Raw genomic sequence first — 21,711 nt, 5'->3', positions numbered from 1 at the left:
CTGCATGGGGAGAAGAATCACAACTTTCTATTGTAGCTGCAGTAAATGATGTTGGTGTGCAGGCTGTGATCAGCTGACCTGCTGCTGCTGCTCTGAGGTTTACTGCTCTGTGTGGATGAAGTGAACTCACAAAGATGTAACCCAGTATTTCACAGCTCTCTGAGCTGATCTCCATCCCCTACACTGACAGCATACAGGCTGTAGAAATGTTGGATTCAGTGAATGAATCTCAGCATCAGCAGCTTTGATTCAAACTCATCTCTGCTGCACTGATGTAACCTGTAACTCTGACCATGAACACAAACACTGTGCTCCAGTCCAACACAGAGCTTTACTGTAAATACAGTACAACAAGCTAACCTAAACTGCAGTATTTTCATAGAATCTTTGAATTACACAAAGTCAGCATACTTCAGTTTATTTTCCAGTCCTTACCTTTAATTCTAACCTCTCTTCTTCCTCTCCTGTCCTCTTTCTCCATCTCTGAGTGAACTTCTCTCTCTTTGCTCTCCCTGAAATACAGCAGCTCTTCTTTTAGCTAGCTGTGTAACAAACTGCACACACTTTGTGTGTTTGCTGATATTTGTTGAGCATTTAGAAACGCTGCATTTACCTGCCACACGTTACTCCCTTCATGCTCGCTCCTCTTCAGTAGCGCTAGCTAAGCTGTTTATGTGCCGCAGCGCAACTTACGGACTCGGTCCGGCCCGCTGTAACCCCTGATTATAGCGCTATAAATGATTTGCGTATTTAATCCCTTTGTACGAGATAAGCCCCGATGATGGAGGATACGCAGTACGATTGTTTCTTATGTGTTATTATTCCTCCATTTAGGCTCAGATCGTTTGATGTTTGACGGCGCACTGACCGGAAATGCAAACTTCTCTCTGACGTGTTAAAAAGTAACGAGTCTGTTTGAAAATGTAAGAAGTAGAAAGTACCGATACTTGTATAAAAATGTAGGGAGTAAAAGTAAAAAGTAGTCAGAAAAATAAATACTTAAGTAAAGTACAGATACCTGAAAAATCTACTTAAATACAGTAACGAAGTATTTGTACTTCGTTACTTCCCACCTCTGCTGGTGACTGTGAAGGCCGTTTGAGTACAGTGAACTCATTGTCATGTTCAAGAAACCAGCAGCATTTCTCCAATCTTCTGTTGTCCAATTTTAGTGAGTCCTTGTGAATTATAGCCTCAGTTTCCTGCTCTTAGCCAACAGGAGTGGCACCCATGGTCTTCTGCTGCTGTAGCCGATCTGCTTCAAGGCTTGACATGTTGTGCGTTCAGAGATGCTCTTCTGCATTCTTTGTAATGAGTTATTTGAGTTACTCATTCCTTTCTATCAGCTCAAAGTAGTTTGGCCATTCTCCTCTGACCTCTGGTATCAGCAAAGCATTTTCGCTGGATATCTTCTCCCAGCAGGTTTCCAGAAGCTTCTGAAATACTCAGACCAGCCACCAACAACCATGCTGCATTCAACATCACTAAAATCACCTTTCTTCCCCATTCTGATGCATAGTTTGAGCTTCAGCAGGTCATCATGACCATGCCATGTCTACATGCTTAAATGCACTGAGTTGCTGCCATGTGATTGGCTAATTAGATATTTGCATTAATGAGCAGTTGAACAGGTGTACCAAATTAGCCAGTGACTGTACTTTCAGCCATTGTTTATATATTTCTTTCTTTCCCTGATCATGCAGTCTTTTCACTAAAAAGAAAAACTCAAACTCACTGTTTTAGTTGCTTTTAAATTTTTATATAAATTTTTTAAAGGACTATAGGTTTGCTATTAGAACACTAGCTTCTTTTGCAGAACATTTTAAAGGGACACAAGCACTGCTGGTCCATTTACTGAAACATTAGACTGTGTTGCAGCTACTCATCCTGGTTTGATTTAATGCAGAGGAAGCGATCTGCGGTCAACGGAGTGAAACAGGAAGCGCAGAAGGTTCTTGGAGAAGGAGAACGTCTACTCGATGAAGCAAACCAGCTTTCTGACAATATCAACAAGGAGATTGAGGTATAGCAATCAACCTATGATACTCTGTATCATAGATTGATGTCGCAACTGTTGTAACTTTTTAAAAACTCTATCCACTCTAGAATATTCTCCCTGAGGTAAGTTGTGTTACTTTTGGCCTCAGGAATTAATTTAAAGGAGTTGAGGAATATTTCTCTGTTCTTTCTTCAAAACAGATAATTGAATTTTCCATTAAAATAAAGGAATACTGTGACTACAGTTAGTAAGGATATTGGAATTGGCATGGCGGCAGTAAATACAAACAGTTTTGTTAACGCAACATCATTCAGCAAAGGTTCTGTTTTCTGTTTGTAGGACTTGGAAGAAATGGCTAGTGAGCTCGGTACTCTTCATGGCCAGCTGGACGATCGAGTCAGTCACCTCACTGATGGTTTGAGCGATGGTCGCCTGGCTTATCGTGTGCAGGATGCACAGGAACATGCCAAACAACTGAACGAATCTGCAGCCATTTTAGATGGGTAAAGAAAGTATACATGTACAGTATAAGCACGCATGTGGGCTCCTGTCGGTATATTAAAGTTTAAGACTAGTATTGAATTCGGGTGCAGCGTGGGTGATTGGAAACAGTTTCATGTTACTTTCTATAAGAAATGTTTTTTGTGGAATAACAGTTGCCAGTTACAGCTCATTATTCTCTTTCATGTTATTGTAAATTGATTACCCAAATCAGCTGTTACACACCAAAAGCATACCACTCCCAACTGCACAGTCAGCTTCACAGTTCGGATAAGCTGGAATTTATTATGTTCAAATCCACCCAAAATGAAGCTAACAGCAGTAAATCTTTAGACATGGAAAGTTCTGGAAGTTCTTATTATAACCTCCAGTGAAATTGCTTCTCAAAGTGTGTATAACAAGTAGAATAGGAAATCAATGTCCACCCCACCCCCAACCCCCTTTCCCCTCTCTTCACAGTATTTTGGCCGAAGCTAAAAACCTCTCCTTCAACGCGACGGCCGCCTTCAATGCCTACAGTAACATTAAAGCGAATGTTGATGCAGCAGAGAAAGCGGCAAAGGCAGCCAAACAGACGGCGAGCGAGGCGCTGGCAGTGGTAAGACAGCGTGTACTGCCACATACAGAAACATATGCACACACACACCTCTGTTAGAATGCACATATTTATGCTGTATGTATTCAGGTACTGTGGATACCAAGCACAAGCACTTCAGAGCAATCCAGCCCATGAAAGTGTTCTCTCAGCGCGAAAGATAATGTGTGTACTTGTGAGTGTGTTTGTTTGTGTGTGTGTGTTGCATGCGGTAACAGTAATGTAAGCTTGTGCTGTCCATTAGTCATGGCTGAGGGATCAAAGCATGGCTCTGTCCCTCTTCTTCCTGCCCCGTCTTTCTCATTATCATGACTCACACCTGAATCCTTCCCTCTGCCTTCTTTTATTTCTTAATTTGTCCCTTTTTCTATTCCTTTTCTCTTTTTTTTTTACCCTATTTTTGTCCTGCCCCTTGTTCTTTAAAAAAGAAAAAATTCAACATTTGCTGCTCCTTGTCTTTGATTTTTTTCCATTTATTTTCTTTTCTCTCCTTTTTAATGTTAATTTCTCATGAGCCAGTTCATTTTCTGCCCCTCATCGTGCTCATACTTTACCCTTCTCTTGTTGACTCATGCGGCTCGTTTACTTTTTTCGCCGCCTTTATTTTGTCTTTTCCTTTGGCAAGTAATATGTAAAGAGCTAAAAGTGAAAAGCAAAGGGATGCAAAAATGATTCAAAGGGTTGAACATGGAGAAACAAAGTGGTGAGTAGTTCAGTAATTTGAATCCCTTTCTTAGAGGATCATTTAGCAATGCGAAGTACTTGTGCTTTGATCTTGCAAAAAGGTACCCCCCGTATGCAGATTGGTGCACCTTTTTAATATGTTGTTAAACTTTTTTTTTTTTTAATTCTTGTGTGAATCCAAAAATTAGTGTATTCCAGGAGCGTTTTTGTCACACAATTTGCACTGTTGCTCCATATATGCAGGCTTTAGGTCCAGAGCTCCCTGTAAAGGAAGCAGCACAAGATGCCCTTCAGAAGAGTCATATACTGTTGGATAAAGCTAAGCAACTTCAAAATGATGTCCAAGGTACTGTCAATGTATGTGCATATGAGCAACAATGCATGCAGAATGTACTTTATAATACATAAAGCAGTTTTCTTATACAGTATAAACTAGCATTCCAATTTTAGAGCAGTTTATGTGATATCAGTGTCATTCTCCATCTCCCTCTCTATGCCTTTTTGTCAGCCATTGTTCCCCATTAGGGAGGTGAGGGAAGTGATTTCATTAGTAGGCGGCCTTGGCTTCAAATCAAACCACCATCATCATTTATTTTGTGTGTGTGTGTGTGTGTGTGTGTGTGTAGAGAATGCAGCTAGTGTGGCCGGACTGAAGGGCAGAGTTAAAGCAGCGAGAGACAAAACCAAAGACCTGCTGAAAGCTGTCAATGGAACCATGGCAACGCTCAACGCCATCCCCAACGGTATGATCGCATCATTATGTGCGTGTGCGCGCGCACACAAGTGTGGGCGAAAGATAAAGAGAGAGTGGATCAATATCAGTGTGCGGCTAGAGGTCAGTTGCTCGAGTAAACTCAGCTTGACACATGTCAGTACTCAGAGATACACACTCGGAAATACGCTGCAGTGATAGTGAAGTTACTGAACCGACGTGAAACACATGGTTGTTTTTCCTGTCAAATGTAGCTATAGTAATAATTCAACATGTAAAATTTGACTTTAAATAAAAAATATTAATAATAAGTTGATGTTTACAGGATTTTCCTAGCATGATGACACAGTCTGCTAAAGAGGCAATGTACAGCGTGGTGCCTTAACACTGTAGTTCCAGTCCCAGACAATAAAATCTGATTATAGACTGACCCTATAAAAGGCTTGCATCAAAACAAGCTGGGTATTTATCCCCTGATTCTGATCACTTCCAACATGATCAGAGGAGAGATTCAGATCTAACCTGTATCCATCCAACTGTGCAGTATGAGCTGTGTGAACTGACAGAACATATGTGTGTGATGTGATGTAATGCAACAATGTATTCAAATTAAAGTCACACTCTTGGTTACTGGCACTTATGGAGTCCAGATCTGACCTGGGAGCTATCTTCTTCTTGTTTCTGTTGTATCAAGACAAAAAAACTAAACAGTGAATATATGTTTAAAAAAGCTATAGCTCTTTGACTGAAATATGTCACATTTTCATTAGCACAACATTGCCTCAATGTTACTGATGTCAGTTACACATCTTTTGTGTTTACGTTCTTTGACAGATACAGCAGCTAAGTTAGCGGCCACAAAGGCTGTAGCAGCTGACGCCAACGCCACAGCCATCGACGTCCTGGAGCGTCTTGGAGATTTGAACCTGCGACTTGGTGGCCTGCAGCGCAACTACAGTAACCTGGAGGACACCGTCACTGAAGCCAATCAGATGATTCAGGACCCCGAGAAAAACAGTAAAGTTTCTTTACTTTTTGGTAGTTACTGTACGTAGTCTAATAGTAGTAGACAAGTAGTAACTAATTACTCTTTCTTTACTCTGAAAACAGTGAGCTTTGAACTTTTTTGCAACTCTTAAATCCTAGTTTGATAAATTAATTCCAAAACCTTGAAACTTGTCAACTGAAATATTTCTAATCTTTTATCTTGTTATTGTCTCAGAGCTACATAAATTCAACTGAAATTTGATATATTTCTCTTTTTCTCTTTTTTCAATCCCCACAGCAATCAGTATGTATATTTCAATTACCTTAATATGAGCACGTATTACAAGTGGCGCACCAATACCATATTTTAATTGCAATATCTCACACAAAAACAACAACTCACTGAATAGACACTGCGTTGAGTCAGTGTGCTGTTAATCAGTATCACCGATGTGAGTATAATCTGAATTTCAACAACAGTATTGGCGCACCACCCATTAAAATTGTGATTATCTTTAATAGCTACATGGTAAACAATAGTTGCTTCTAATAATGCCTCCGTTCGGCATGAGCATGAGAGCTCTGCACATTGCAAGGCATAGAACTTCTGTTATATTTCTGATGTCTTTTTATTTTTGTCTGTTCTTGATCTTAAGCTGATACAATTCCTGCAAGTAAATAATGTAGAAGAACGCTGAGCTACACTAATTGTTTGGCTCTTACTGGCTTTCCTATGTTTCTTTCTTTCTCTTCCTCCGTATTTCTCCTCCTCCAGTGATTTCCTCATCTACCATTATTGCACATCATCTTCTGCAAGCTTTCTCTTTCTCTCGTCTACAATATGCTGAATAGTATCATGATAACGACTACAGTAGTGTTCTGTAGCCCTGTTGTATTTGATCTCTCTCTACCTCCAGTCCATGCTGCAGGAGCTAAAGTGAAGGATTTAGAGGATGAAGCTGACAGGCTGTTGGAGAAGCTGCAGCCAATCAAAAAGCTGCAGGACAATTTGAAGCGCAACATCTCCCAAATAAAGGAACTGATTAACCAGGCCAGGAAACAAGCTAATTCAGTAAGTTGTTGACACACTGACATGTACAGCTGCCACTCTGATCATATTTTGTAGGTCACAAGTTTTACAGTAATTAAATGTGTAATAAGTATCAGCAAATTTACTCTTTCGTGCAGTGAGTTACATTAAAATTTCTTGTGCAAGATTTATTTTACATTATTTGTGTTTCCTGAGGCAATTCCGCTACAGTCACACTAGGGAAAACAGTGGCCGGAAACCGTGGCACATCCAAAACTATCACAACCACATGAAATGAACTTGTGATCTTGTTGCCTTTGAAATGGTTGCTTCAAAGGCAGGGCCCATGTTTCTGACCACAGCACCACCTGCTGCGTCGAAGTCTACAATAAAAACAGCAATAAGACGGAGTCGGTTTGCGATTCGGTGGTGTCAGGTTGGCAATTACATGCAGTCTGTTTGCAAAAATATGACAATTAACTGTGATAAATCAACGAACATCTCATATCTGTTGCCATCTGTTGCAAATGTGTTGCTGTCTACATTCATAGAAATTCACATTAAATTCGTGTTGAGTCAAGTCCCCATTCCAAAGAGACGTGTCACAGAAGAGTTGCACTTACTGTCCCAGGCTGGCAGAGGCTTTATACTTCGGTGTTAAATCTACACCTTGGTACATCATAACCACAAACTCCACTGAAACATGCCATAACCTGGCGCGCACCTCCAGAAATATAACTATGTCTTGCCATCGGTGCAACCCACACGGGTATAAATTCTGGCAACAGCGTTGGCCACTTATGTAGACATCATTCATCATAGGCTGTATGCAGATTCGCTGCAGAAGCATAATTCAGGCAAGATCTGTCTGCGTTCATCAGTCTGTCTGAGAGTGATTTCAGTGAGTCCAAGTTGTACCACAACGTTTGGAGATGTGGTGCTTCCCACCAGGCAACCTGTGTACTCACTTCAAGATCAAAAGTGGTCGCCCAGAGGTTAAAGGTGTTCCATGCTAAACCTCTGTGTGCCCAATTGGTCACTTCAGCAACTTGCAGTTGGTTTGTTTGTTTGTTTGTTTATTTTTTGAGAAGAACAGAAGTATTATTTTCAACCTATTAAAGGTATCTTGATATGTTCTGCGGTTTAAATTTCATGATTTCATATTCATATTGATCAAAAAAGTCAAATTAATTGTAATTATCCTGTAATTAAAACAGATGAGGCAACTGATTAGTATAATTCTGTCACTAATAATTTAAGAAGTCAGGTTCAGGAGGATTAGCTTTTTTATTATTATTTATTTATTTAGCTGCGGCTGCATCAGACTCCAAGGAGCTGCCAGAATACACAGCTTTGCAATACTTGTGTTTTACTGTAAAATATATAAGATACATACAAAATAAAGTGCACACTTCTTTTGGTGGAAATGTTCTTAATTCCTTCCCTCTTTCTTCCTGTTTACAGATCAAAGTATCAGTGTCATCAGGAGGTGACTGTCTCCGCAGTTACCGCCCTGATATCAGAAAGGGAAGGTACAATACCATGATTCTTCATGTTAAAACCACCACACCTGATAACCTGCTGTTCTACCTGGGATCAGCCAAATATGTAAGTACATCACAGAAAAACACAGGGAGACAAAACTCCTTTAGTTATGGTTTTGGCTGTCAAAAGTAGCTTAAACTACAGAACTGGTACATACAGTATTCAGTGCAGTAGCAGCAGCTATAAACTGAATCCACAAAACAGATTATTTTACTTCAGAAATGGCCATTATGTCAAATGCCTTCTTACCACACAGTGGACTATCAGTAATGGTTTGTCATACTAGGAATATTAGGAAAACCCTGATTAGAATTTAAAAAAGAAAACCATAGCTGAGATTTATCATGTCAGTAGACGCCTGAAGGTAATTTAAGAGACATCAGATCCATAAAAAATGTGTCTTTATGGCACTGGAAAATGTTCATTTTCCTAAATGTTTCATATTGATGCATTGTTCTTATTTCATTTAATGTTGAGGTGACATATCTTGTATAGCTTTTGTCATACTTGAAAATGCCTGCATTAAAAACACACACACAACTCGCATTTGTCTCTTACACAACACCCATAAATCAGCCCTCACGCGCACCTTTCATGAATTCCCAGAGCGCCTTGTCTAATATGCGAATAACTAATACATGTTGACACATACTCACAGGCACCTTATAAACATAGCACTTTGCTAATTTGAGTCACCATGATAATCCCAGAGTGTGCATATGTGTGGGTATGGTTGTAAATATATGTGTGTGGATCTTGACGAGCAGCACCAATTAACAACAAGTTTATGTTGCCGTGTACTTTAGCCTGATTTCCCCTGAGAAATCTTCACTGCATCTGACTGGAAAGGCATGCGTGTGTTTGTGTGTCTCTACTATTTTCAGATGGTGAATAATTCAGTCTGTATAGTAATTTTGTGTGTGTGTGTGTGTGCATGCACACTTCTTACATTTTACTAATAGTGTGTAATGCTAGTTGAATAGTAACGATGCTGCCCTGTGATCTCTACTAATGAATAATCGACATTACCCTGGGGAAACTCGAAAGATTAGTGCGTGCACTTGTGTGTCTGTGTATGCGTGTCATTTGTGTCTTCAGATGTGAACCCCTGATAATCTCTAATTGCGCATAATGCTATAGGAATTATAATTCTCGGTATGTATTTCAGCTGCAACAGGGAGATGAGAGCATATGCTGAAAGTTCACTTATTATTTTTTTGCTCATACATAAGTAATAAGAACATTAATCAAAATACAGCAAGATCCAGTAAAAATCCACTTATGAGGACAGATGGAGCGTTTGTACCCCCAGAATAGACCAGAACTGCATATAAAATTACTTTCCTGTTTGCTCATTCACGTTTCAGTCCGTGAAACTGACTGTTGCATAACTCCTGCATTCGTCTCAAAAGCATAGACGGTATAAAAGATGGACATAGCTTCTGTGTCTGAAAAGTGAAGCCATTACCCATCACGTTTTAGCTTACAGTTGGTCCCTAATGAACAGTATAGGCTCTGGTTTCATAGGTAACCCTATAGGGCATTTCCAACCATGCTACGTAGGTAATTGCTTCAATTTCTCACCTCATAGTTTAACTCTGTACTCGCCCGCTTTGCATCACAGCAATTTTTTTTCTGTGGTCGAAACAAGTTGGTGAAGATGAAGATGACATTCTGTGGGCTTACAGTATGCGTAACTTTAAGCCTGTATATAACTTAAATGGGATGGGATGACACTGTAAATATTGCTCGGGCACATTCCATTTTTAATTGCAGAATTTTAGTATATAAATGCTTCCATAACTGCTTCCAGAGTCACTGTTGAAGATGCACTCCTGAAGGTGAGAGGTGTACCTGATAACCTCTGAGATTGGTGTGGTCTGATAATCACTTTGCATATCTTGTTTGCACTAAAATCTAAATCTGACCTGTTGTCTCTCTGATTAGAGAAGAATGCATATGTTTACAGTGCACACTAGACTATAATAGATTATCTGATTACGCTGACGGCATCTGGGAAAAAAGTTTTGGATAAGCTGGAAAAGAATGACTTTTATGTTTCTATTATTATGTTTTCTATTAAAAAAATACACACACATTCTTAATTAAAAATACATTTTAACTACCTCTGTCATTTTTCAGACGTTTTTATGTAAAAATAAATAAAGTCATAATAAGAGGGTTTGAATCCACCGGCTGGCTGGGGTCTTTTTGTGGGGAGTTTGCATGTTCTCCCCGGGTCTGCGTGGGTTCTCTCAGGAAATTCTGGCTTCCTCTCACAGTCCAAAGACGTGTGTTAGGATAAAATTGACCGTAGTTGTGAAGGTGAGCGTGAATGGTTGTCTATCTCTGTTTGTTGGCCCTGCGACAGACTGCCGACCTGTCCAGGGTGTACCCCACCTCTCGGCCTGTGACAGCTGGGATAGGCTTCGGCCCCACTGTGACCCTGAACTGGATAAACATAAGAAAATGGATGGATGGAAAAAAACAAAATTAAACCTTACACTGAAATGAGCATGTACATCATGAAATGAGACCTGTATGAATTTCAGTCCCTTAGTTATATTGACACGATTACCTAAAAGAAACAAACCAGTGCACAAAAATGGCTTCTTTACAGTTTTTCAGTATGTGTCTACTTTTTGTCTCAGGTTGATTTCTTGGCATTGGAGATGCGTAAGGGGAAGGTGAATTTCCTTTGGGATGTGGGTTCAGGTGTGGGGAGGGTCGAATATCCCCATCACACCATCCACGATGGATACTGGCACAGGATAGAAGCGTCTCGGTAAGAAGTGTGCACTCATACATGTATATGGAAATGTGCTGTACCTCTGATGCACATAGTTTCAAAACTGATGTTAGATGTGATACAAAAGAATGTCACATCTTATGTTTCAGGAGTTTTGAGAAACATAATGACAGTACTAAGAGAAACTATGCACTTGCATTTTATTCAAACCTACAAGCATACACACACTCACAAACTGAGTTTACAATGTGGCATCACAAAATCAAGTTATATTTAATACTAACTGCACATGCACATCAATAGTGCACATCTTTAGGTTCCAGGTTATTATAAACATCAGTGATACATTGGCACAGCAAATATATGCAGTGTATAGAGCTTATTAGTTTTATGTTTTTACTTTTGACAGGCTGATACTGTATCAGAGTCTTTTGTTTTTTTTTTTGTCTATGACCCAGTCTAACCACCAACAGGTGTAGCCAACAGTTGCAGCAGAAATAAACCAACAGTTACTTCAGGGAATCATCTCATTCATGCTACAGTGGAAAACACGGTGTTTCACTTGGGAAATTAGGAGTTTGCAGGATGTCAGCCTGTGGCACATGATTGCATAGATACAGTGTAATCTAGCAGACCAGTTTTCTCTGTGAAAGCTGTAGTGATGTTTTATGCAGACCATCTAACACAAGGCCAATTTACACAAAGGAGATGTCTCATTTGCACCGTGTATTTCCATCTGAGAAATTTCCCAAAGGCATCTTCCAGTTGAATCACACAGACTATCTGTCTTAAGTGTTCCCCTACACAATGTAGAAATGCTGTCCCTGCATTGAAAACAAACTCCAAGGTGGCCAGCTTGTTTTACTATACATCTCAGTGGTTTCACTGCAACAAACTGGTTCCACACCATGTTTTTATTGTTCATCTTTAGCACCAAGGGTTCATAAAAACTGATTCCAAGCAACTTCAGTCACAATAAATGTCTTCCAGGGAGTACAGAATGCCAAACAAAAAGAAAAACAACAAACCCTCTTCTCATTCTCTGAATACAGCAATGGGTTGAATGGTACCATATCGATATATCCTCTGGAAGGCTCTATGGCTGGTATGATGCCGACCCCGGCCAGTGCCAACTCGCCCACGGCCTTCACCATCTTGGACGTCGACCAGAATGCCTACCTGTTTGTAGGAGGGATACTCGGCTCTGTCAAGGTACCTGTCTGTCTGTCTGGCTCAAAACATAAAGAACCTGTTTTTCTGTCTATGTTTTCTTATTTTTTCCCCCCCTTTCTGTCTTTTAGAAGGCAGAGGCAGTAAGAACAACAACTTTCACGGGCTGCATGGGGGAGACCTTCTTGGATGGTAAACCTATTGGACTGTGGAACTACAGAAAGAGAGAGGGAGACTGTAAGGGCTGTGCTGTGAGGTATACAATCACAATTTTAGTTAAATATTTTAGTTTTTCTTCTTTATTGATATTGACATCTAGTTTTGTTATTAATCTCATGTAAATCTCATGTAAAGAGCATGTTACATAGGGACTGTTAGTTATTGTTAGATTATAAAAATAATAATTTATTGATGGACAAACCACTCTGCAGTTATTCTGGTTTCTGTAATATTCAAGTGACCACTTCATCATCTATCCTGCTTTGCATTTTATTATTTGTGACCTTTCAAACTCGCTTGGCAGTTGGACAGGAAACAAAGCAACAGCGAAATGGTCTTTTTTTTGTGTAGCCCCCAGCAATCACACGGTGAGGGAACAGTTCAGCTGGACGGGGAAGGCTACGCTGCAGTGGGGCGACCCACCAGGTGGAACCCAAATGTTTCCTCCGTCACTTTCAAGTTCCGCACTTTCTCCTCTGACGCGCTGCTCATGTATATGGCTGCTGAAGACATGGTATGTGTTTAACATGGTCGCAAAGCCATTATCAGTATGACCAATTTACAAGCGGCGTGATGATGGGGGCAGATATTTTTGTTGTGAGGCACTTTTTCTCATTCGGACTGATTTAGATACAATACAGATACTGTTAAAAATCACAACAAACAATAATGAAGATACAACATCAAGCTCTTACTGCGTTTGCCTGTCCTGACAGTTACAGTAAGACTGCTCTTTATGTCACTTTGTGTGTTTAATTGTGCATTGGGCAGTCAAGATTAAATCAATAATTAAATGATCAATTTCATTATAAATGAATCAGTTTAACTGCTTTCTTCAGTCTATTCCATATTGAGACCCTTTGCAGTAAATTTTTCACTGTGTAGTTAAAACATGACTTTTTTTAGACTCATGCTGTTATTAATTTTTTACTGAGTTTCAAATGCCGGTGTCTCACAGCACTTTCTCCCTGTCTGCTGCTTTCTGTAGAAGGACTTCATGTCACTGGAGATGTCAGAGGGTAAAGTAAAGGTTAACTTTGACCTTGGATCAGGAGTTGGCAATGCCGTATCATCCAATCGCCATAACGATGGACGCTGGAAATCCCTCACCATGTCGAGGAACAAGAAACAATGTAATGACAACGATAAATGCACTGGTCATATAACTTGTGTTGTGAATGAATGGAGCAGTTAAATTAGACCTGTATACATAAACAATCTGGATGTGTTATGTTGCTAATTATGCATCTTTAACTCTTAACAAAGCCACGGTGTCTGTAGTAGACATCGACAGCAATGCCGAGGAAAAGATTGTGGCCACGTCTCTGGGGTCAGCGACTGGTCTGAACCTCAAGGAAAACCAGAAAATCTATTTTGGAGGTCTGCCAACTATTGGAAACTACAGGTACACAAAAAATGCTGTAAAAAGACCACATTGTGTTCTGGATGAGAGCTATAGATCATTTTGCATTTGAATTATAGAGGGGCTCTTTAATATTTTTGAAGGCCTCTTTTGAATTAATTCTTATAGTTTCCTCATGGCAAACTTAGGTGCCGTTTACACGAGACCGTTTTCATTTTGAAACGGTGTCGTTTTGATGCGTTTCGGCCTTGCGTTTACACGACAACGGTGTCGTTTTGATGCGTTTCGCCCTTCTGTTTACACGACAACAGAGTGAAAACGATGTGTTTCAGAAACGGGGTCCAGAGTGGAGCGTTTCAGAAACGCACCGGCTTGCGTTTTCGTGTAAACACTTGAAACCGGGGTGATTTGAAAACGCTCGACTCGCACATGCGTACTATGGTTGAGACGGCCAGTTTTTCGCGCACGCGCAGACTGATAAACAGTACTCGCGGATTCACGAGTGCTTCTTATGCTTTTCCTGTGTTTTTACCGTTTTGTAATTCAGCGTTGTGTGCAGCAGCGATCGAACCTCATCATCGGTCCACACAAAACCTCTCACATTGGCCGTTTTGTAAGTAATGAACAATTTGCCGCACTACCTACTGTGTCACTCCACGCATGCGCGTCTTGCGTAAACAAACTGCAAAGAGAAAACCAACGCCAACTTGTGGCCTGGCATGGGAACTACATCGTTTTCATCGTTTCACATGTCCTCGTGTAAACGCGGATCGTTTCTGAAACGCCATCGTGTAAACGAAAGGCTGAAACGCATCAAAACGACACCGTTTCCAGTGAAAACGGCTTCGTGTAAACGGCACCTTTTTTTGACACTTTGGTGCAGTTAAGGTGGTAATAGAGCAAACCCCCACGCCAGCGTATCCATTATGCTATTGCTCTCTGTCAGGCAAAATAAAATCATTATCCTATTACTGTACCCTGTTCCAGAAAGCAGGTTAGTGAGGGAAACTCTGGGTTTTCTGTTCTCGGAGTTAACTTAAACTTTGAGTCAGTTACCCGGATAAAGGATTCTGTGAACCTAAAGTGTTCACTGGCAGGATTTCTTCAGTAAACTCTGAGTTTCTCTGGCTCCTCCCCTCTTGCCGCTCTGGAACCACTTGTCTGACACTCACTAATAAAGCTCATTGGAGCGTAAATTAATTTGCTGAAACTTATTATTTTTTGCACTTGACAACAGCCTGTTTAATGATCAGTCAGTCATCAATGTAAGGACAGAGACTGTGATTATATTACTGATTTGTTAGCAGCTCAGAATAAAATCTAATGGCTACATTTTTCTAACTGTGGAAGGAAAAAGGTTGTCAGGTTGTCAGCCAGTTCCTCTGAAACATTTACTGTACATTACTGAAGCAAAATAAAATGTATTTGTATGATATGGAGCTCCAACTGTCAATTGATTTATTATTAAATTATGAAATTAACTTCAGCATTTTGACCGGTTCATTTCCAAAATGTATTTGTATAAATTTGTTTTTCTAATTAGCATAATTTGCAGACATTTTGCATCTAGACCTAAATATTAAATCTAAATATTACATTTAAATCTAACTATGATACATGTATATAATATGAAGCAAAAAAAGTTGTTGTTTTTAAAATTATTTTTAAATTGTTGACGAATGAACCCCATCACAGCCAATTATATTTATACATTACATGTATGTATAGCAGCAGGCTAAGGTTAAAACTGTCAACATGTATCAAATGTGTTTTTATGTTTGCTAATGCTTTAATGTCATATTTCTTCTTAACAGCATGGCAGCCAGGTAAATGAATAAATGAATTGTATAATCAAACACAGAAAAAAAAAATGTACTCACAAATGAGCTGTGCATGAGGCTCACCGTGCTGATAATGCTGTACAGCCCACAGTGAATGTATATGTTTGTTTGTTGGCTGGCCTCTGAAGGCTCTCAGAAATCACTTTTTCCCATCCTTTATTAATCTGAATTTGACGTTTGTTCAGCAACATTTAGGTGGAATATCTCACATGTATAACTGCCTTCCATGCTTTATCGCCATATTCATTTAGATGCAATAGATTTAGATGCAAATCTACTCCTTGTCATTTTTTGGAGCCTGACAAGTAACTAAAAACACATGCATCATGCTGCTAAAAATATTCACTGCAATTTCTGCCAATCATTACCATAGGGTGATTTTTTTTTTTTTTAGTTTTTTTCTTTTTTGTCAAAAACTTTTTCTTGAATAATATTGCAACCTGGAAACCGCTTTTTATCAAATTGAAATCAGTTATCCTCAAGATTAATATAATAAAGTTCACTTATTATGTTACGTATATTTATATTAATAAAAGATTAATATAATAAATCCCAACACATTTACAGTATATGGACAAACGACATATTCACATTATTATTGTTATTCTTGTTCATATCCAGGCTTCCTTCTGCTTGTGGATTCATAATGCAATGTATTCACCGCTGCAATATTTCAGCAATTTTTGTATGCTGCTTCACTTCTAGGAGACCAGAAAGTTTATTAATTTGATTACTGAAATACTCCAAAGTAAAATGATCTTATTTTGATATAGGTCAGAAGTCACTCTGAAGAGGTATGCAGGCTGTCTTCGAGACATTGAAATCTCCAGAACTCCATATGATCTCCTGAGCAGCTCAGATTATACAGGTGTCACCAAAGGATGCAGTGTAGAGGTAAGTAGATCCACTTGCAGTTTTACAGTATTAGTAACATTTTATGAAACTCAGGTGGCATTATAAAGGTAAGTCTGTCTACTTGTATTAACCTTTAAAGGCAAATTTAGGGACAGGCATTGAAAATTAACTTGGGCTCTGAATTCTGTGGTGTGTGACATTGCTTCATGTGACATGATTAATGTCCCTCTAGTTACAATATTGCATATTTTAGATTTACTGCACATATATATCTATATACATATGTAAATGTGTCAGGTGAGTATAATTAACATAACATCCAGTAAATAGGGGATTTGAAAATGCTTTAAAATCTGTTAATTACATGACCTTTCAATTCATTTTTTTTTTCAATAGAGCATGTCACTTTCATTCAGTTAGTTGCTTCTTTATGTAAGAAAATAGTTTCCTCACAAAGAATAAAATAAAAAGGCATGTTTAATCTGTAATACCTTTTCATATTCATGCTTCTCTTACACGCTCACACTCTTCTCACACACTATTTATGTATTAATCAGTTCAGATGTAAGGTGTATACACATTTCTTAAATTGCTGTTTCTGTTTTAATCATTCAAGCCTGTTATACAAACAGACATACACACACACTTGTACAGATTCTGTTATGAAGCTTTCAAAGCCATACAACATGTTCACCATGACTCGTGCTATTCATGTATACAAAAAAAAATGTAGCCAGAGTGTATCAAGACCTGGGGAGTGCTGAAGAGTGAAGGTCTTTCTGTTGTTTTCTGTGTGGTGGTGCTGGGGAAGAGGTCACATGGTGAGGAAGGTCCTCGTTATAAAATGATTAATTTTGAGATACAGTAAAGACTTGGTTTAAGTAAAGTATAAAGTCAGTTTAAGGTTAGATAAAGGCAAGTTGTGGTTACAAAATAAGGTTGTAACTCAATGTGGATGACCTGAAAGTCTTTGTAAAACAGCATGCCTTTAAAAGTTGTTACTTGTCATAGAAAACCTTGACCGAAATATCATCAAGCATACCTAAATGATTGTTTGAAGTGATCAAGAAGAATTTTTTTTTGAGCTATGGTCTTAAACTTTTGATCAGCTGAAAAAAATCATGTTTGAGTGTAAATGCTGTTTTCAATAAATTCCCTGCTCAAAAGTTTTTGTCTCTTGTGCCGATTTCTTCTTTTAGCATTGTGAAGCTCTACTTAGAATCTTCTTAAGATCCAATAGTGCAAAATGCAAATTCTTGCAATTTTTTAACTGGTCTTAAGATTTTGATCAGGAGTGTATATGTATGCGTTTCAAATGAAAGTGCTTCTTCTTTGTTTACAGAACCTGTACACAGTCAGTTTCTCCAAGCCTGGATACATGGAGCTGGGTGGCCTATCACTGGCAGTTGACACAGAGATCAGCCTGTCATTCAGTACTCTAGAAGACACTGGGACCATACTGCTGGCAGTAGGCGGAGCATCACCAAATAGCCAGAAGGTCATCCCCCCCCCCCCATCTGTTTTGCTGACTGAGTCACTTGAGTACAATATACTGCTTGAATCTAAGCAGGTTTTTATTAGCTGGTGCTTTATTTTATGTGATCAGATTCCTCATTCTAAAATAGTTACAGAATGTTTCTCAGGGGTAATTTCGGAGGTGTAGCGTAGCCCTGTTTAAACAGAAATATATAAATCCATTACTAGTTTAAGGAACAACTCAAGTCTCTCTTTATTTTCCCCTGTTTGCATTAATTTTTTTCCAGAATATAGTTTGGAAATTATTACAAAATCATGAACCTATAAAATATCATTATACCATAATAAATATACTAAAAAAAAAAAGTGAGTATGCAGACTAAATCAATTTAACTTGGCTTTTGTTGATGCAAATAATTGCAATGCATTAGACAAAAGATATAGAAGAGCCACATAGCTGAAAAATAAGATCATCATCTTGCAAAGATAATCTAATAAAACTGCAAGAATGTACAGTATGTATTTTTTTATGTTATAGTGCATATATAGAATTTATGTAGTATGGAAGAGAAATGAATCAATGGTCTTAAAAATTGCTTGGTATGCTTTTTCAGTCTGTCTTTGCTTAATCTACTAAAGAAACATTTCATATTTTAAATAATTATTATTTGAACATCCATTCAAGCCATCATCATGATTGAAGATTTAAAAGTATTAGTTGTCCAGTAATATGGCCTTCTGCTGTATATCCTTCAGACATCCTTAATGGACATTCTTGTAAGAGGATGTTGTTTACCAGACATTTTAACTGGATGTTTTGTGTTTCTATTTATTGTGCATAGAGTGAATATTATGTGGCACTTTCAAGACCACATAAATAGCTTCTTTTTTTTTTTTTTTAAAGCAGTAATATGATGGCTATTTCTAAGTTTGTAAGCAAGGGTCTGATTGGATTACTGTTGATGTGAAAGCAAAAAACAAAGATTTCGTCTGTACACCTCACAACAGTTTCTGGCAAGGGTCACAGCAGTTATGGTTGCTGGGAAGTGACAAAATATGTAATGTTGACACCATACCTGCCATTTCACAATTTTCTAACAATTGGTCGCCTGTTGAAAACTTTGTAACAGACACATGTTTTCCTAGTTAATTTTTTATAAAACCTATCCATGACATCCATTCTGTTTATGGTACAGTCACACTAGAGAAAACAGGGGTTGGAGACTGGTGCACAACCAAAATTATCATGACAGTGTGTAATAACTTGCAATTTTCTTCCCTTTGAAATGGTTTTAATGATGGGGACCAGGTTTGCAGCCACTCGCAGTCAGTTGCCCTCCTCAAAGCAACTTTTATGCATCAAAGCTATGATAAAACTGCAATAAGATGGACTCAGTCTGCTGTCAGTTTGCAAATGAATGAGGTCAAGTTGCCAATTACATGTGCTCTGATTGACACAGGTGCTCAACAGTCTTTTATTTATCAATATAGCCAGAATACAACCAGCTGGCGCTCAGTTGAATTGATCGCAAACAGACATGCTGCAGATAAGTTGTGCTTAGTTTGCCAACACATTGCAATGAATTTGAGTCAGTCTGCACCAATGTCTGCATTTATAGATTATACAGCAATGTTTTGCAAACCCTCTCCAATCTGCCGGAGAGTGATTGCAGTCAGTCTGTTGGCGACCTGTGCAATCACCTTGTGATTGAAAGTATGACTAGTATGACTAAGCCATAAGGTAGAAAACTAACCCCTTAATAGAAGAATCCATGTATAATAACATTTTTCTTAAAATCTTTCCAATCCAGACCCGCTCCGCAAACCTTTTAAGGTCCAAGAGGAAAAGAAGACAGTCAGGAGAGGTGGGTTCAACATGCACAGTTTGCACCCAAATGCTGCCCTCTTTCCCTAAGTGAATGACTGTTACATAAGTGCATATTAATGAGATTTGCATTTTTTGGCAACTGAGCTAATGGGATTGTTGGTCCCCAAAATACACACTCTCACTTATACACATGTACAAACACTTATACACTTTAGTAGCTGTTCATTGTATATTAGTGATCTTAGCTTTTAGCTGACTCTGCCAGTGCACCCATACAATCACACAAGCAACTTTTCTGTAAATGAATTAAGTTTCCATGAGTGCATATTAATGAGATTTGACTCTGTTGGCAACTGCACTGATTAGATTGTTTCACAGCTAAAAACACTTTTTTCCATGTGCATACGCACATGCACCCGTGCACATTCACAGACACAACATACACATACTGTCAGCCCTAGCCGGTGCTAAATAATTAAATCCATTATTTTAACTCCCCTGAAAACACCATGGGCAGCATGTCATGTTTGTAGCTCTTTCTGTGTGCGTGCACATGTGTCGGAGTCTATTTCCATATTTGTACATTTGTGTGCACATGAGTTTTTCGTGTGTCTTATCAGGTGTGAGAACGATGCATATACTCATGCAAAATTAAATGTGTGTCTATGTTTATGTGTGAGAGGTAGAGAGGACAGAGGGTTACCTCTAGCTTATCCATCATCACTGGTTGTTGGGCACATAAATCTATTTTACTAACTATGCTGGCAGGCACAGCGTTTGTGTGTGCGCGCGCCTCTGTGCATGCGTGCGTGTGTGTGGAGAAAGGTTAAGCGAGGTTAAAAACACCATCAACTCAACTTGGCCCTGACTAATGGCTGTTTTAGAGAGGGACAGAGAGAGAAGGGGACAGGAGACAAAGGATGGAGGGATAGAGAAGAGAGATTTAGAGGTGAAAGGAAGGATAGAGAAGTAAGAACAAAGCTAAAAACAAAGGAAATGAGACGATGGAGAGGGTAGTATGCTGTGGGAGAGAACAAAATTGAAAAGATAGAAAGAAGTGGCAGCAAATAAAAATGACAGGGCACGTAGAGGAGAGGTAAAAAGAAATGGAGGTGGAAGTATAAGATCTGAGATGAAAAACAGTATTTTTAAAAGAAGCAGACCGAGAAAGGAAGGGAGAAAGATCATTATCTGTATATAAAAGATGGAGACCACCATGATGTGACCCATTTTTTTATAGTTTTGTTTGGAAGCAGAGCATTTTGGCCACTGGCCATCTTTAAATTTGGTGTTACATGACTAAAACATGACAGCACTTTCTCATTTCATATTCTCACATCAATAATATTACCTGGTCTGCATATTTCCATATGAAACATTAATAGTCTTTGCCCCTCCCTCTCCCCACACACCACTTCCATCCTTGTTCACAGACTTGTTACCTCACGTATTGATTACTGTAATTCTCTTCTATTCGGCCTCCCTCACAAATCCCTCCAGAAGCTTCAAATCGTCCAAAATTCAGCTGCTCACATCATCACCAAAGCCTCCTCATTTCACCACATCACGCCAGTCCTATAGCAACTCCACTGGCTTCCGGTCAAATTTAGAATTCAACTCAAAATCCTCCTGCACACATTCAAGGCCACCCACGACCCTGCCCCTCCTCATCTGTCAGATATCCTTCACAGCACCACCTCTTTCACTCCCTCCAGTCTTCCTCTTCCATCCACCTCACTGTGCCCCAGCCACCTCAGCAACATGGGGAACAAAGCTTTCTCCCACTCTGCTCCCCAGCTTTGGAACTCTGTCCCACCAGACATCTGCAATATTGACTCTCTTCCTGTCTTCAAATCACAACTCAAGTCATCTGTTCAGGATAGCCTACTAACTTTAGTTTCTTCAGTTTAATCTATTTTATTTCTTTTTCTGTGGCCTTATGTATTGCCTGTGATTTTGTTTTGAGCTACCTCTCTAAAGTGTCCATAGGTGTCTTGAAAGAATTATTTTTATTTTATTTTTTTAAAAACCAACCCTGTAAAATTGTACTGTGGCACCCCGTAGTCACAAGATCACCTGATTTATTCTAAATGGGACTATAATTTAATTCAAATGAGTAGTGATTGAGACTATAATCTCGCCAGGAAGGTGTTTACT

At 39.0% G+C, this 21,711-nt stretch overlaps 1 protein-coding gene across 2 annotated transcripts in view; it reads left to right on the top strand.

Annotated features, from left to right (window-relative positions):
- The window catches only part of lama2 (laminin, alpha 2), a 224,728-nt gene that overhangs the window by 182,564 nt on the left and 20,453 nt on the right, over positions 1–21,711 (top strand). The window contains exons 42-60 of one of the 2 annotated variants that reach the window (XM_030721256.1): positions 1,907–2,023; positions 2,339–2,502; positions 2,960–3,098; positions 4,023–4,125; positions 4,406–4,522; positions 5,326–5,508; positions 5,777–5,782; positions 6,396–6,550; positions 7,973–8,116; positions 10,705–10,838; positions 11,855–12,014; positions 12,104–12,228; positions 12,543–12,705; positions 13,180–13,324; positions 13,458–13,596; positions 15,369–15,380; positions 16,169–16,289; positions 17,593–17,748; positions 19,538–19,591. In XM_030721256.1, coding sequence (XP_030577116.1) covers positions 1,907–2,023; positions 2,339–2,502; positions 2,960–3,098; positions 4,023–4,125; positions 4,406–4,522; positions 5,326–5,508; positions 5,777–5,782; positions 6,396–6,550; positions 7,973–8,116; positions 10,705–10,838; positions 11,855–12,014; positions 12,104–12,228; positions 12,543–12,705; positions 13,180–13,324; positions 13,458–13,596; positions 15,369–15,380; positions 16,169–16,289; positions 17,593–17,748; positions 19,538–19,591 — 2,337 coding nt within the window. The remainder of the gene's footprint in view (positions 1–1,906; positions 2,024–2,338; positions 2,503–2,959; positions 3,099–4,022; positions 4,126–4,405; positions 4,523–5,325; positions 5,509–5,776; positions 5,783–6,395; positions 6,551–7,972; positions 8,117–10,704; positions 10,839–11,854; positions 12,015–12,103; positions 12,229–12,542; positions 12,706–13,179; positions 13,325–13,457; positions 13,597–15,368; positions 15,381–16,168; positions 16,290–17,592; positions 17,749–19,537; positions 19,592–21,711) is intronic. The other variant, XM_030721257.1, reaches the window with a different exon arrangement.

This window comes from Archocentrus centrarchus, chromosome 24 (genome assembly GCF_007364275.1).
Source record: "Archocentrus centrarchus isolate MPI-CPG fArcCen1 chromosome 24, fArcCen1, whole genome shotgun sequence".
Lineage (NCBI taxonomy): Eukaryota > Metazoa > Chordata > Actinopteri > Cichliformes > Cichlidae > Archocentrus > Archocentrus centrarchus.
The sequence above is the reverse complement of the archived record's forward strand: the minus strand, read 5'-3'. Positions and strand labels throughout refer to the sequence as shown.